Source organism: Columba livia, chromosome 30 (genome assembly GCF_036013475.1).
Source record: "Columba livia isolate bColLiv1 breed racing homer chromosome 30, bColLiv1.pat.W.v2, whole genome shotgun sequence".
NCBI classification, from domain to species: Eukaryota; Metazoa; Chordata; class Aves; order Columbiformes; family Columbidae; genus Columba; species Columba livia.
The window spans coordinates 881,131-895,298 of record NC_088631.1 but is presented as its reverse complement, the minus strand read 5'-3'; the positions used below and the strand labels follow the sequence as shown (position 1 = coordinate 895,298).

At 62.3% G+C, this 14,168-nt stretch overlaps 1 protein-coding gene across 6 annotated transcripts in view; it reads left to right on the top strand.

The window, feature by feature from the left end:
* The first annotated feature begins 1,243 nt into the window (after positions 1-1,243).
* Positions 1,244-14,168, top strand: part of PNPLA6 (patatin like phospholipase domain containing 6) — a 38,701-nt gene continuing 25,776 nt past the window's right edge. For 4 of the 6 annotated variants that reach the window (XM_065043931.1, XM_065043929.1, XM_065043928.1 and 1 more), the window contains exons 1-11: positions 1,244-1,338; positions 2,414-2,470; positions 2,583-2,624; positions 4,447-4,534; positions 4,623-4,705; positions 6,515-6,612; positions 6,700-6,840; positions 8,945-9,104; positions 9,216-9,296; positions 11,708-11,836; positions 11,918-11,998. In XM_065043931.1, the coding sequence (XP_064900003.1) occupies positions 2,432-2,470; positions 2,583-2,624; positions 4,447-4,534; positions 4,623-4,705; positions 6,515-6,612; positions 6,700-6,840; positions 8,945-9,104; positions 9,216-9,296; positions 11,708-11,836; positions 11,918-11,998 (942 nt within the window). In that variant the 5' untranslated portion in view covers positions 1,244-1,338; positions 2,414-2,431. Of the gene's footprint in view, positions 1,339-2,413; positions 2,471-2,582; positions 2,625-4,446; positions 4,535-4,622; positions 4,706-6,514; positions 6,613-6,699; positions 6,841-8,944; positions 9,105-9,215; positions 9,297-11,707; positions 11,837-11,917; positions 11,999-14,168 lie in introns of those variants that run through there. The other 2 variants (XM_065043930.1, XM_065043933.1) reach the window with 2 other exon arrangements.

The following is a 14,168-nucleotide window of genomic DNA, read 5'->3' as shown; positions in this document are numbered from 1 at the left end:
CGGGGGGGGTCATGGGGACAAACTTGGGGGTGCTGTCACCATGGGGACAAGTCTGGGGGTGCTGTCACCATGGGGGGTAATAGGGACAATCTTGGGGTGCTGTCACCATGGGGGTCATGGGGACAAACTTGGGGTGCTGTCACCATGGGGACAATCTTGGGGTGCTGTCACTATGGGGGGTAATGGGGACAAACTTGGGGTGCTGCCACCATAGGGACAATCTTGGGGTGCTGTCACCATGGGGACAAGCCTGGGGGTGCTGTTACCATGGGGACAATCTTGGGGTGCTGCCAGCCCGGGGGGGTTATGGGGACAAACTTGGGGGTGCTGTCACCATGGGGACAATCTTGGGGTGCTGTAACCCTGGGGTGGCCATGGGGACAAACTTGGGGTGCTGTCACCATGGGGACAATCTTGGGGTGCTGTCACCCTAGGGGGGTCATGGGGACAATCTTGGGGTGCTGTTACCATGGGGACAAGCCTGAGGGTGCTGTCACCATGGGGGGGTCATGGGGACAGTCTTGGGGTGCTGTCACCATGGGGGGTAATGGGGACAAACTTGGGGTGCTGTCACCATGGGGACAAACTTGGGGTGCTGTCACCATGGGGGGTAATGGGGACAATCTTGGGGTGCTGCCAGCCCGGGGGGGGGTAATGGGGACAATTTTGGGGTGCTGCCGCCATGGGGACAAACTTGGGGTGCTGCCAGCCCGGGGGGGGTTATGGGGACAAACTTGGGGTGCTGTCACCATGGGGACAATCTTGGGGTGCTGTCACCATGGGGATAGTGTTGGGGTGCTGTCACCCTGGGTGGCCATGGGGACAATTTTGGGGTGCTGTTACCCTGGGGGGTAATGGGGACAATCTTGGGGTGCTGCCACCATAGAGACAAACTTGGGGGTGCTGTCACCCTGGGGTGGCCATGGGGACAATCTTGGGGTGCTGTCACCCTGAGGTGGCCATGGGGACAGTCTTGGGGTGCTGTCACCCTGGGGTGTCCATAGAGACCAGCCTGGGGGTGCCCCCCGGTCTCAATCCCACGGGACCCCCCAATTCCCCCCATTTTGGGGTCCCCTCCAACCCCGCCCGCCGCTCCCAACATGGCGCCGTCGCCTTGTGATGACATCACACCCCCCCGCGCCACACCCAATATGGCGCACACCCCTTCACCCTCCGCCACTCCCTTTGCGGCTTGACCTTCCCAAGATGGCGGCGCCGCCGCCACGCCCTCCCTGCGTCTGACGTCACGCGCGGGGAGGCGGAGCCGCCTTAAAGGGACCATGACCCCGCGGGGGCCGCCCAGGCCGGAGCGGGACGCGGGGCGGCGACCGGCGGCCGGTGAGTGCGGGGGGGGCACGAACCCCCCCATGGGGGGGCGGATCCGGTCTTGTGGGGGGGGACAGAACGGGTCTGGGGGGGAGTTTGAGGGGGAAACACCCCCCGGTTGGGGGGGAGAAGTTGGTCTGGGGGGGGGGGACACTGGTGTGGGGGGCGGGTATGAGGCTGAGGGGGGGGCAGTAATGTTTTGGGGGTGCAATATTTGCCGGGGGGGGCGGGTAATAACATCCTAGAGGGGGTAATAACTTCCGGGGGAGGGGTAATAACATCCTGGGGGGGGTAATAGCATCCATGGGGGGGTAATAACTTCCTGGGGGGGCAGTTTTAGTCGTTCCCACCCCCCCATCCCAATTACCGGGGGGTGAATATTGCCCTGGGGAGGGGGCAGGAAGGGCTGGGGGGGTGTTAATCCATGGGGGGGCCATAATATGGGGGGGGGGGGTCATATTTGCCTTGGGGGGCAGTAAACGCCTGGGGGGGGGGAATAATCTCCTGGGGTAGCATCAGCCCCCCCTAATTACCTAATTAGTGGGGGGGGGAATAGTGGTTGGGGGGGTTAATTAGCCCAGGGGGGGTAATTATAGTCTGGGGGGGTGTTAAGGGGCACAATTGGGGGGGTAAAGGGGGGGGGGGGTGTCACCATGGGGGTGTCACCCCCTGGGTGTTGTGTCCCCATGTGGGGGGACATGGCAGGGGGGATATTTGGCGGGGGGGGCGGTGTCACCGTCACCTCCCCGGGGGTGTCCTTGGGAAGGACGGGGTGGGGGGGGACACACACACACGGTGACAACGGTGACAACAACCGGTGGTGTCACAACGTCACCGCTTCCTCCCGGGGAGGTGACACCACAGCCCACAAGTGGGGGGGGGGGGGGGGGGGGGAGGATGTGACACTCAGGTCCCCCCCATGTCACCCTGGGGACTCCCCACTCAACCCCTCAAACTGTGACCACCCCCCCCCGCCCCGCGCTGGTGGTATCACCCCCCCCACGTGGGGACGTCACTTTGTTGTCACCGGTGGCCGCGGCGTGTCCCAAACTGTGGGTTTTTGGCCCGTTTTTGCCCGTTTCCGCAGGTTTTTGCATGGGCGGCCATGGGGCAGCGCGGGTCGGAGCCGCAGGAGGACGCCGAGGTGGGAAATGTCCCCGTGTGGGGACACGCACGGGGGGGACGGTGACATCCCCCGGTGTCCCCAAGCCTGGGGGGGGCCGCGGGGGGGCTCAGTTGTCCCCTTGTCCCCGCAGGATGTGTCCCCGACGGCTGAGGAGCAGCTGCCCACGGGCGCGGTGAGCGGAGGGGACACCGGCTGTCCCCGTGTCCCCAGGGGACACTGTCCCCATCCCCAGGGCTGCGGGACCCCAGGGGACAATGTCCTGGTCTCTGGTGCTGCTGAGCACCTTGAGGTGACACAAACTTGTCCCCATGTCCCCAGGGGACAATGTCCTGGTCTCTGGTGCTGCTGAGCACCTTGAGGTGACACAAACTCGTCCCCATGTCCCCAAGTGACAATGTCCTGGTCCCCGATGCTGTTGAGCAACCTGAGGTGACACAAACTTGTCCCCAGGGGACACTGTCCCCATCCCCAGGGCTGGGGGGACCCCAGGGGACACACACTTGTCCCCATGTCCCCATGTCCCCAGGTGACAATGTCCTTGTCCCCGATGCTGTTCAGCAACCTGAGGTGACACAAACTCGTCCCCATGTCCCCAGGTGACAATGTCCTTGTCCCCAGTACTGTTGAGCAACCTGAGGTGACACAAACTCATCCTTGTGACTTTGGGGACACACACTTGTCCCCATGTCCCCAGGTGACAATGTCCTTGTCCCCAATGCTGTTGAGCAACCTGAGGTGACACAAACTCGTCCCTGAGTCTCTGGGGACACGAACTTGTCCCCATGTCCCCAGGGGACACTGTCCCCATTCCCAGGGCTGCGGGGACCCCAGGGGACAATGTCCTGGTCGTCCCCAGGTGACAATGTCCTTGTCCCCAATGCTGTTGAGCAACCTGAGGTGACACAAACTCGTCCCTGAGTCTCTGGGGACACAAACTTGTCCCCATGTCCCCAGGGGACACTGTCCCCATTCCCAGGGCTGCGGGGACCCCAGGGGACAATGTCCTGGTCGTCCCCAGGTGACAATGTCCTTGTCCCCAATGCTGTTGAGCAACCTGAGGTGACACAAACTCGTCCCTGAGTCTCTGGGGACACAAACTTGTCCCCGTGTCCCCAGGGGACACTGTCCCCATCCCCAGGGCTGTGGGACCCCCAGGGGACACACACTTGTCCCCATGTCCCCATGTCCCCAGGTGACAATGTCCTTGTCCCCAATGCTGTTGAGCACCCTGAGGTGACACAAACTCGTCCCTGTGTCTCTGGGGACATGAACTTGTCCCCAGGTGACAATGTCCCGGTCCCCAACATCCCCAGGGGACACCAATGTGTCCCTGATGCTGTTGAGCACCCTGACATGACACAAACTTGTCCCCATGTCCCCAGGGGACACTGTCCCCATCCCCAGGGCTGCGGGACCCCAGGGGACACACACTTGTCCCCATGTCCCCAGGTGACAATGTCCTTGTCCCCAATGCTGATGAGCACCCTGAGGTGACACAAACTCATCCCTGTGTCTCTGGGGACACAAACTTGTCCCCATGTCCCCAGGGGATTCTGTCCCCATCCCCAGGGCTGGGGGGACCCCAGGGGACACACACTTGTCCCCATGTCCCCAGGTGACAATGTCCTGGTCCCCAATGCTGTTGAGCAACCTGAGGTGACACAAACTCATCCTTGTGACTTTGGGGACACACACTTGTTCCCCTGTCCCCAGGTGACAACATCCTTGTCCCCAATGCTGTTGAGCACCCTGAGGTGACACAAACTCGTCCCTGTGTCTCTGGGGACATGAACTTGTCCCCATGTCCCCAGGGGATTCTGTCCCCATCCCCAGGGCTGTGGGACCCCCAGGTGACACAAACTTGTCCCCATGTCCCCAGGTGACAATATCCTTGTCCCCAATGCTGTTGAGCACCCTGAGGGTGACACAAACTCGTCCCCCGCCCTTGTCCCCACCCCGTTGGGGACACCGGGGACACCCCCGTCCCTCCGCAGGTGCTGGGGACCGTGCTCATCCTCGGCCTCGTCATCGTCACCGTCGCCGCCGCCATCGTCATCCTGGTCCGCCGGCTGCGCCTTAAGAGTGAGTGACAGCGCCGCGGTGGCCCTTGGGGACATGGGGGGGTGACAGAGCTGTCCCCAACCTGTCCCCATATGTTCCCCCCCCCCAGAAATCCCGGCTCAGGGGACACCCAAATATCGCTTCCGAAAAAGGGACAAGATGCTTTTCTACGGCCGCAAGATCATGCGCAAGGTGACACTGGGGGGTGACGCACTTTGGGGGTGTCACCTGCTGTCCCTTGTCCCTTGTCCCCAGGGTGCTGTGTCACTTTGAGAAGCTGCTGTCCCTGTCCCCTGTGTCACCTGCTGTCCCTTGTCCCCCATTTCACCTGCTGTCCCTTGTCCCCCATGTCACCTACTGTCCCTTGTCCCCCATGTCACCTGCTGTCCCTTGTCCCCCATGTCACCTGCTGTCCCTTGTCCCTGTCCCAAGGGTGCTGGGTCACTTAGAGAAGCCACTGTCCCTGTCCCCTATGTCACCTACTGTCTCTTGTCTCCTGTGTCACCTACTGTCCCTTGTCCCCTGTGTCACCTACTGTCTCTTGTCCCCTGTGTCACCTACTGTCCCTTGTCCCCTGTGTCACCTACTGTCCCTTGTCCTCCATGTCACCTGCTGTCCCTTGTCCCTGTCCCCAGTGTTCTGGGTCACTTAAGAGAAGCCACTGTCCCTTGTCTCCCATGTCACCTACTGTCCCTTGTCCCCCATGTCACCTACTGTCCCTTGTCCCCCATGTCACCTGCTGTCCCTTGTCCCCCATGTCACCTGCTGTCCCTTGTCCCTGTCCCCAGGGTTCTGGGTCACTTTGAGAAGCCGCTGTCCCTTGTCCCATGTGTCACCTGCTGTCCCTCTCCCCTGTGTCACCTGCTGTCCCTTGTCCCTGTCCCCAGCGTTCTGGGTCACTTAAGAGAAGCCACTGTCCCTTGTCCCCCATGTCATCTGCTGTCCCTTGTCCCTGTCCCCAGGGTGCTGGGTCACTTAGAGAAGCTGCTGTCCCTGTCCCCTGTGTCACCTGCTGTCCCTTGTCCCCTGTGTCACCTACTGTCCCTTGTCCCCCATGTCACCTACTGTCCCTTGTCCCCCATGTCACCTACTGTCTCTTGTCCCCTGTGTCACCTGCTGTCCCTTGTCCCTGTCCCCAGCGTTCTGGGTCACTTAAGAGAAGCCACTGTCCTTGTCCCCCGTGTCACCTGCTGTCCCTTGTCCCCTGTGTCACCTGCTGTCCCTTGTCCCCCATGTCACCTGCTGTCCCTTGTCCCCCATGTCACCTGCTGTCCCTTGTCCCCTGTGTCACCTGCTGTCCCTTGTCCCCTGTGTCACCTGCTGTCCCTTGTCCCCCATGTCACCTACTGTCCCTTGTCCCCTGTGTCACCTGCTGTCCCTTGTCCCCTGTGTCACCTACTGTCCCTTGTCCCCCATGTCACCTACTGTCTCTTGTCCCCTGTGTTACCTGCTGTCCCTTGTCCCCCATGTCACCTACTGTCCCTTGTCCCCTGTGTCACCTGCTGTCCCTTGTCCCCTGTGTCACCTACTGTCCCTTGTCCCCCATGTCACCTACTGTCTCTTGTCCCCTGTGTTACCTGCTGTCCCTTGTCCCTGTCCCCAGCGTTCTGGGTCACTTAAGAGAAGCCACTGTCCCTTGTCCCCCATGTCACCTGCTGTCCCTTGTCCCCTGTGTCACCTACTGTCCCTTGTCCCCTGTGTCACCTACTGTCCCTTGTCCCCCATTTCACCTACTGTCCCTGTCCCCTGTGTCACCTGCTGTCCCTTGTCCCTTGTCCCCAGGGTGCTGGGTCACTTAGAGAAGCTGCTGTCCCTGTCCCCCATGTCACCTTCTGTCCCTTGTCCCCCGTGTCACCTGCTGTCCCTTGTCCCTGTCCCCAGCGTTCTGGGTCCCTTAGAGAAGCCGCTGTCCCTGTCCCTTGTCCCTTGTGTCACCTTCGGGGGAACCGGTGACCCCACGGTGTCACCGTCGGGTGCCAACCCCGCGCTCGGTGTCCCCAGGTGTCCCAGTCGACGTCCTCGCTGGTGGACACCACCATCTCCAGCACCTCGCGCCCGCGCATGAAGAAGAAGCTGAAGATGCTCAACATCGCCAAAAAGTGAGGAAAACGGGGGTGTGGGGGGGGGAGGTGACACACGGGGGGACGTGTCGGCGTCACCGCGGTGTCACCCGCGTGTCCCCAAAGGATCCTGCGCATCCCCAAGGAGGTGCCGACGCTGCAGCTGAAGGAGCCGCCGCCATCGGTGCTGGAGGCCGATCTGACCGAGTTCGACGTGGCCAATTCCCACCTGCCCTCCGAGGTGCTGTACATGCTCAAGAACGTGAGGTGAGGCTGCAGGATCGGGCCCCAGAGTCAGGATTGGGCCCTCTGGGGATCCAGATCCATTGAAGGGGTCAGGATCGGGCCCCAGAGTCAGGATTGGGCCCGGGGGGTGGGGGTCCAGATCCATTGAAGGGGTCAGGATTGGGCCCCAAGGTCAGGATCAGGCCCAGGGGATCAGGATTGGGCCTCAAGGTCAGGATCAGGCCCAGGGGGTCAGGATCGGGCCCCAGAGTCAGGATTGGGCCTGGAGGGTGGGGTCCAGATCCATTGAAGGGGTCAGGATTGGGCCCAGGGGATCAGAATTGGGCCCAGAGGGTCAGGATTGGGCCCAGGGGGGTCCAGATCCATTGAAGGGGTCAGGATTGGGCCCCAAGGTCAGGATCAGGCCCAGGGGGTCAGGATTGGGCCCAGTGGGGTCCAGATGCATTGAAGGGGTCAGGATTGGGCCCAGGGAGTCAGAATTGGGCCCAGAGGGTCAGGATTGGGCCCTGTGGGGGTCCAGATCCATTGAAGGGGTCAGGATTGGGCCCAGAGGGTCAGGATTGGGCCCGGGGGAGGGGTCCAGATCCATTGAAGGGGTCAGGATTGAGCCCCAAGGTCAGGATCAGGCCCAGGGGGTCAGGATCAGGCCCAGGGGGTCAGGATTGGGCCCAGGGGGGTCCAGATGCATTGAAGGGGTCAGGATTGGGCCCCAGAGTCAGTATTGGGCCCAGAGGGTCAGGATTGGGCCCAGGGGGGTCCAGATCCATTGAAGGGGTCAGGATCGGCCCCAGGGGGTCAGGATTGGGCCCGGGGGGTGGGGGTCCAGATCCATTGAAGGGGTCAGGATTGGGCCCAGGGGGTCAGGATTGGGCCCAGAGGGTCAGGATTGGGCCCGGAGGGTGGGGTCCAGATCCATTGAAGGGGTCAGGATTGGGCCCCAGAGTCAGGATTGGGCCCCAGAGTCAGGATTGGGCCCAGAGGGTCAGGATTGGGCCCTGTGGGGGTCCAGATCCATTGAAGGGGTCAGGATTGGGCCCCAGAGTCAGGATTGGGCCCCAGAGTCAGGATTGGGCCCCAGAGTCAGGATTGGGCCCAGAGGGTCAGGATTGGGCCCGGAGGGTGGGGTCCAGATCCATTGAAGGGGTCAGGATTGGGCCCCAGAGTCAGGATTGGGCCCCAGAGTCAGGATTGGGCCCAGAGGGTCAGGATTGGGCCCAGGGGGGTTGGTCCAGATCCATTGAAGGGGTCAGGATCAGACCCAAGGGTCAGGATCAGGTCCTTGGGCGGCAGGATTGGGCCCGGGGGGGTTGGTCCAGATCCATTGAAGGGGTCAGGATCGGGCCCTGGGGGGGTGGACAGGATTGGGCCTCAAGATCAGGCCCAGGGGCTCCAGACCCATCCCTGTGGGTCAGGATTGGGCCCAGAGGGGCGCTCTTGGTGCTGCATCCCTGTCCCCATGGCAACCGGCCCTGTCCCTGTCCCCTGTGTCACCTGCTGTCCCTGTCCCCCATGTCACCTGCTGTCCCTTGTCCCCTGTGTCACCTGCTGTCCCTTGTCCCCAGGGTGCTGGGTCACTTAGAGAAGCCACTGTCCCTCTCCCCTGTGTCACCTACTGTCCCTGTCCCCTGTGTCACCTACTGTCCCTGTCCCCTGTGTCACCTGCTGTCCCTTGTCCCTGTCCCCAGGGTTCTGGGTCACTTTGAGAAGCCGCTGTCCCTGTCCCCTGTGTCACCTGCTGTCCCTTGTCCCCTGTGTCACCTGCTGTCCCTTGTCCCCAGGGTGCTGGGTCACTTTGAGAAGCCACTGTCCCTGTCCCCTGTGTCACCTGCTGTCCCTTGTCCCTTGTCCCTTGTCCCCAGGGTGCTGGGTCACTTTGAGAAGCCGCTGTCCCTCTCCCCTATGTCACCTGCTGTCCCTGTCCCCTGTGTCACCTGCTGTCCCTTGTCCCCAGGGTGCTGGGTCACTTTGAGAAGCCGCTGTCCCTCTCCCCTATGTCACCTACTGTCCCTTGTCCCCTGTGTCACCTGCTGTCCCTTGTCCCCAGGGTGCTGGGTCACTTTGAGAAGCCGCTGTCCCTTGTCCCCTGTGTCACCTGCTGTCCCTTGTCCCTTGTCCTTGTCCCCAGGGTGCTGGGTCACTTTGAGAAGCCGCTGTTCCTGGAGCTCTGCCGTCACATGGTGTCCCTCCAGTGCCACCAAGGTGACTACGTGTTCCGGCCCGGCCAGCCCGACACCAGCATCTACGTCCTGCAGGACGGCAAGTTGGAGCTGTTCCTCACCGAGCCGGTGCGGGGACATGGGGGACACAGGGCTTGGGGACACCCCAGGGGGCCTCGGGGACACCCCAGCGGGGTTGGGGACACGGCGGGGTTGGGGACAGCGGGTTTGTTGTCACAGGACGGGCAGGAGACGGTGATGAAGGAGGTGTTCCCCGGGGACAGCGTGCACAGCCTGCTCAGCATCCTCGATGTCATCACGGTACCGCCGTGTCCCCAATTCCTCTGGGACTGTCCCCAACCCCCGTGGGACTGTCCCCAACCCCCCTGGGACTGTCCCCAACCCCCGTGGGACTGTCCCCAACCCCCCTGGGACTGTCCCCAACCCCCTTGGGACTGTCCCCAACCCCCCCGGGAATGTCCCCAACCCCCGCGGGACTGTCCCCAAAGCCCCTGGGACACCAGGGACTGTCCCCAACCCCACCTGGGACACCTGAGATTGTCCCCAACCCCCGCGGGACTGTCCCCAACCCCCGCGGGACTGTCCCCAAAGCCCCTGGGACTGTCCCCAACCCCCCCTGGGACTGTCCCCAACCCCCGTGGGACTGTCCCCAACCCCACCTGGGACACCTGAGATTGTCCCCAACCCCCCTGGGACTGTCCCCAACCCCCGTGGGACTGTCCCCAAAGCCCCTGGGACTGTCCCCAACCCCCCCTGGGACTGTCCCCAACCCACCTGGGACACCTGAGATTGTCCCCAACCCCCCCTGGGACTGTTCCCAACCCCCCCTGGGACTGTCCCCAACCCCCCCTGGGACTGTCCCCAACCCCCGCGGGACTGTCCCCAAAGCCCCTGGGACACCTGGGACTGTCCCCAACCCCACCTGGGACACCTGAGATTGTCCCCAACCCCCCCCGGGACTGTCCCCAACCCCCCCTGGGACTGTCCCCAACCCCCGTGGGACTGTCCCCAAAGCCCCTGGGACACCTGGGACTGTCCCCAACCCCACCTGGGACACCTGAGATTGTCCCCAACCCCCCTGGGACTGTCCCCAACCCCCGCGGGACTGTCCCCAAAGCCCCTGGGACACCTGGGACTGTCCCCAACCCCGCCTGGGACACCTGAGATTGTCCCCAACCCCTCCTGGGACTGTCCCCAACCCCCGCGGGACTGTCCCCAAAGCCCCTGGGACTATCCCCAACCCCCCCTGGGACTGTCCCCAACCCCCGTGGGACTGTCCCCAAAGCCCCTGGGACACCTGGGACTGTCCCCAACCCCACCTGGGACACCTGAGATTGTCCCCAACCCCCCCCGGGACTGTCCCCAACCCCCCCTGGGACTGTCCCCAACCCCCCTGGGACTGTCCCCAATCCCCCTGGGACTGTCCCCAAGCTCCTGGGCACCAGGGACTGTCCCCAACCCCTCCTGGGACACCTGAGATTGTCCCCAAGCCCCCCTGGGACTGTCCCCAACCCCTCCTGGGCACCAGGGACTGTCCCCAACCCCACCTGGGACACCTGAGATTGTCCCCAACTCCTCCTGGGACTGTCCCCAAGCCCCCCTGGGACTGTCCCCAACCCCCCTGGGACTGTCCCCAAAGCCCCTGGGACACCTGGGACTGTCCCCAACCCCGCCTGGGACACCTGAGATTGTCCCCAACCCCTCCTGGGACTGTCCCCAAGCCCCCCTGGGACTGTCCCCAACCCCCGCGGGACTGTCCCCAAAGCCCCTGGGACACCTGGGACTGTCCCCAAGCTCCTGGGCACCAGGGACTGTCCCCAACCCCACCTGGGACACCTGAGATTGTCCCCAACCCCTCTTGGGACTGTCCCCAACCCCCCTGAGACTGTCCCCAACCCCCCCTGTGACTGTCCCCAACCCCTCCGGGACTGTCCCCAACCCCCCTGAGACTGTCCCCAACCCCCGCGGGACTGTCCCCAAAGCCCCTGGGACACCTGGGACTGTCCCCAAGCTCCTGGGCACCAGGGACTGTCCCCAACCCCACCTGGGACACCTGAGATTGTCCCCAACCCCCCCCCGGGACTGTCCCCAACCCCCCCCGGGACTGTCCACAACCCCCCCTGGGACTGTCCCCAACCCCCGTGGGACTGTCCCCAAAGCCCCTGGGACACCTGGGACTGTCCCCAAGCTCCTGGGCACCAGGGACTGTCCCCAACCCCTCCTGGGACACTTGAGATTGTCCCCAACCCCCCTGGCACTGTCCCCAACCCCTCCTGAGACACCTGAGATTGTCCCCAACCCCCCTGGGACTGTCCCCAACCCCTCCTGGGACATCTAGAACTGTCCCCAACACCCCTGGGACATTTAGGACTGTCCCCAGACTCCTCCAACCCAACCACGACTGTCCCCATACCCAACCACAACTGTCCCCAAGCCCCACCAACTGTCCCCAACCTCCTCCAACCCAGCCACGACTGTCCCCAAGCCCGTCTGTGACTGTCCCCAAACTCCTCCAACCCAAACATGACTGTCCCCAAGCCCATCTGTGACTGTCCCCAAGTCCCACCATGACTGTCCCCAATTCCACCCCACCAAACCCATGGTGCCACCAACCGCCTCCCCAAAGTGCCACCACCCCCAATCCTTGGCTGGGATACCCCAGCTTCCTTAGCGTCCCCACGAGGCCACCGGCCACCTCTCCATGTCCCCAGGGCCACCAGCGGCCATACCGCACGGTGTGTGCCCGCGCGGCCGAGGACTCCACGGTGCTACGGCTGCCGGTCGAGGCTTTTTCAGCCGTGTTCGAGAAGTACCCGGAGAGCCTTGTGCGGGTGGTACAGGTGAATATCGGGGTCCTGGGGACACAGGGGGGTCCCTACGGGTGACAAGTGACAACTGGCGGCGTTTTCTCCCCTCCTCAGATCATCATGGTGCGTCTGCAGCGCGTCACCTTCTTGGCATTGCACAATTATTTGGGGTTGACCAACGAGCTCTTCAGCCACGTGAGTTTGTGGTGGGAATTTTGGGGGGGTTGGGGTGGGTTGGATCCCCCTCGGTGGCACCGATGACACAGAATCACAATGTCAGGGGGTGGAAGGGACCTTGAAAGAGTCACCTCAGGGTCAAAATGGCGCCAGAATCACCTCAGGGATCAAAATGGCGCCAAAATCACCTCAGGGATCAAAATGGCGCCAGAATTACCTCAGGGCTCAAAATGGCGCCAGAATCACCTCAGGGATCAAAATGGCGCCAGAATCACCTCAGGGCTCAAAATGGCGCCAGAATTACCTCAGGGTCAAAATGGCGCCAGAATCACCTCAGGGCTCAAAATGGCGCCAGAATCACCTCAGGGATCAAAATGGCCCCAAAATCTCCTCAGGGTCAAAATGGCGCCAGAATCACCTCAGGGCTCAAAATGGCGCCAGAATTACCTCAGGGCTCAAAATGGCGACATCAGGGACATCAAAATGGCTTTAAAACAAAAACTGTGGGCCATGGGGCACCTGTATCACCTCAGGGCTCAAAATGGCACCAGTGATGTCCCCAAAGGCACAGTGATGTCCCCCCAAAGCCACATTGGGGTCCCCTTAAAACCACATTGATGTCCCCCCAAGCCACAGTGATGTCCCCAAAGCCACAGTGATGTCCCCAAAGCCACGTTGATGTCCCCCAAGCCACAATGATGTCTCCCCAAGCCACACTGGTGTCCCCAAAGCCACTCTGGTGTCCCCAAAGCCACAGTGATGTCCCCCAAAGCCACATTGATGTCCCCCCAATCCACTCTGGTGTCCCCAAAGCCACAGTGATGTCCCCCAAGCCACATTGATGTCCCCCCAATCCACTCTGGTGTCCCCAAAGCCACAGTGATGTCCCCCCAAGCCACTCTGGTGTCCCCAAAGCCACAGTAATGTCCCCCCAAGCCACAGTGATGTCTCCCCAAGCCACTCTGGTGTCCCCAAAGCCACAGTGATGTCCCCCCAAGCCACTCTGGTGTCCCCAAAGCCACAGTGATGTCTCCCCAAAGCCACAGTGATGTCTCCCCAATCCACTCTGGTGTCCCCAAAGCCACAGTGATGTCCCCCCAAGCCACTCTGGTGTCCCCAAAGCCACAGTGATGTCTCCCCAAAGCCACAGTGATGTCTCCCCAATCCACTCTGGTGTCCCCAAAGCCACTCTGGTGTCCCCAAAGCCACAGTGATGTCTCCCCAAAGCCACAGTGATGTCTCCCCAATCCACTCTGGTGTCCCCAAAGCCACTCTGGTGTCCCCCAAAGCCACAGTGATGTCCCCCCAAAGCCACAGTGATGTCTCCCCAATCCACTCTGGTGTCCCCAAAGCCACTCTGGTGTCCCCCAAAGCCACAGTGATGTCCCCCCAAAGCCACAGTGATGTCTCCCCAATCCACTCTGGTGTCCCCAAAGCCACTCTGGTGTCCCCCAAAGCCACAGTGATGTCCCCCCAAAGCCACAGTGATGTCTCCCCAATCCACTCTGGTGTCCCCAAAGCCACTCTGGTGTCCCCAAAGCCACATTGATGTCCCCCCAAGCCACTCTGGTGTCCCCAAAGCCACAGTGATGACCCCCAAAGCCACAGTGATGTCCCCCCAAGCCACTCTGGTGTCCCCAAAGCCACTCTGGTGTCCCCCAAAGCCACACTGATGTCTCCCCAAGCCACTCTGGTGTCCCCAGAGCCACAGTGATGTCCCCCCAAGCCACACCGGTGTCCCCAAAGCCACTCTGGTGTCCCCCAGAGCCACAGTGATGTCCCCCCAAGCCACACCGGTGTCCCCAAAGCCACTCTGGTGTCCCCCAGAGCCACAGTGATGTCCCCCCAAAGCCACACCGGTGTCCCCAAAGCCACAGTGATGTCCCCCCAAGCCGCAGTGATGTCCCCCCAAGCCACTCTGGTGTCCCCAAAGCCACAGTGATGTCCCCAAAGCCACAGTGATGTCCCCCCAAGCCACAGTGATGTCTCCCCAAGCCACTCTGGTGTCCCCAAAGCCACTCTGGTGTCCCCAAAGCCACATTGATGTCCCCCCAAAGCCACAATGATGTCCCCCCAAGCCACTCTGGTGTCCCCAGAGCCACAGTGATGTCCCCAAAGCCACAGTGATGTCCCCCCAAGCCACAGTGATGTCTCCCCATAGCCACAGTGATGTCTCCCCAAGCCACTC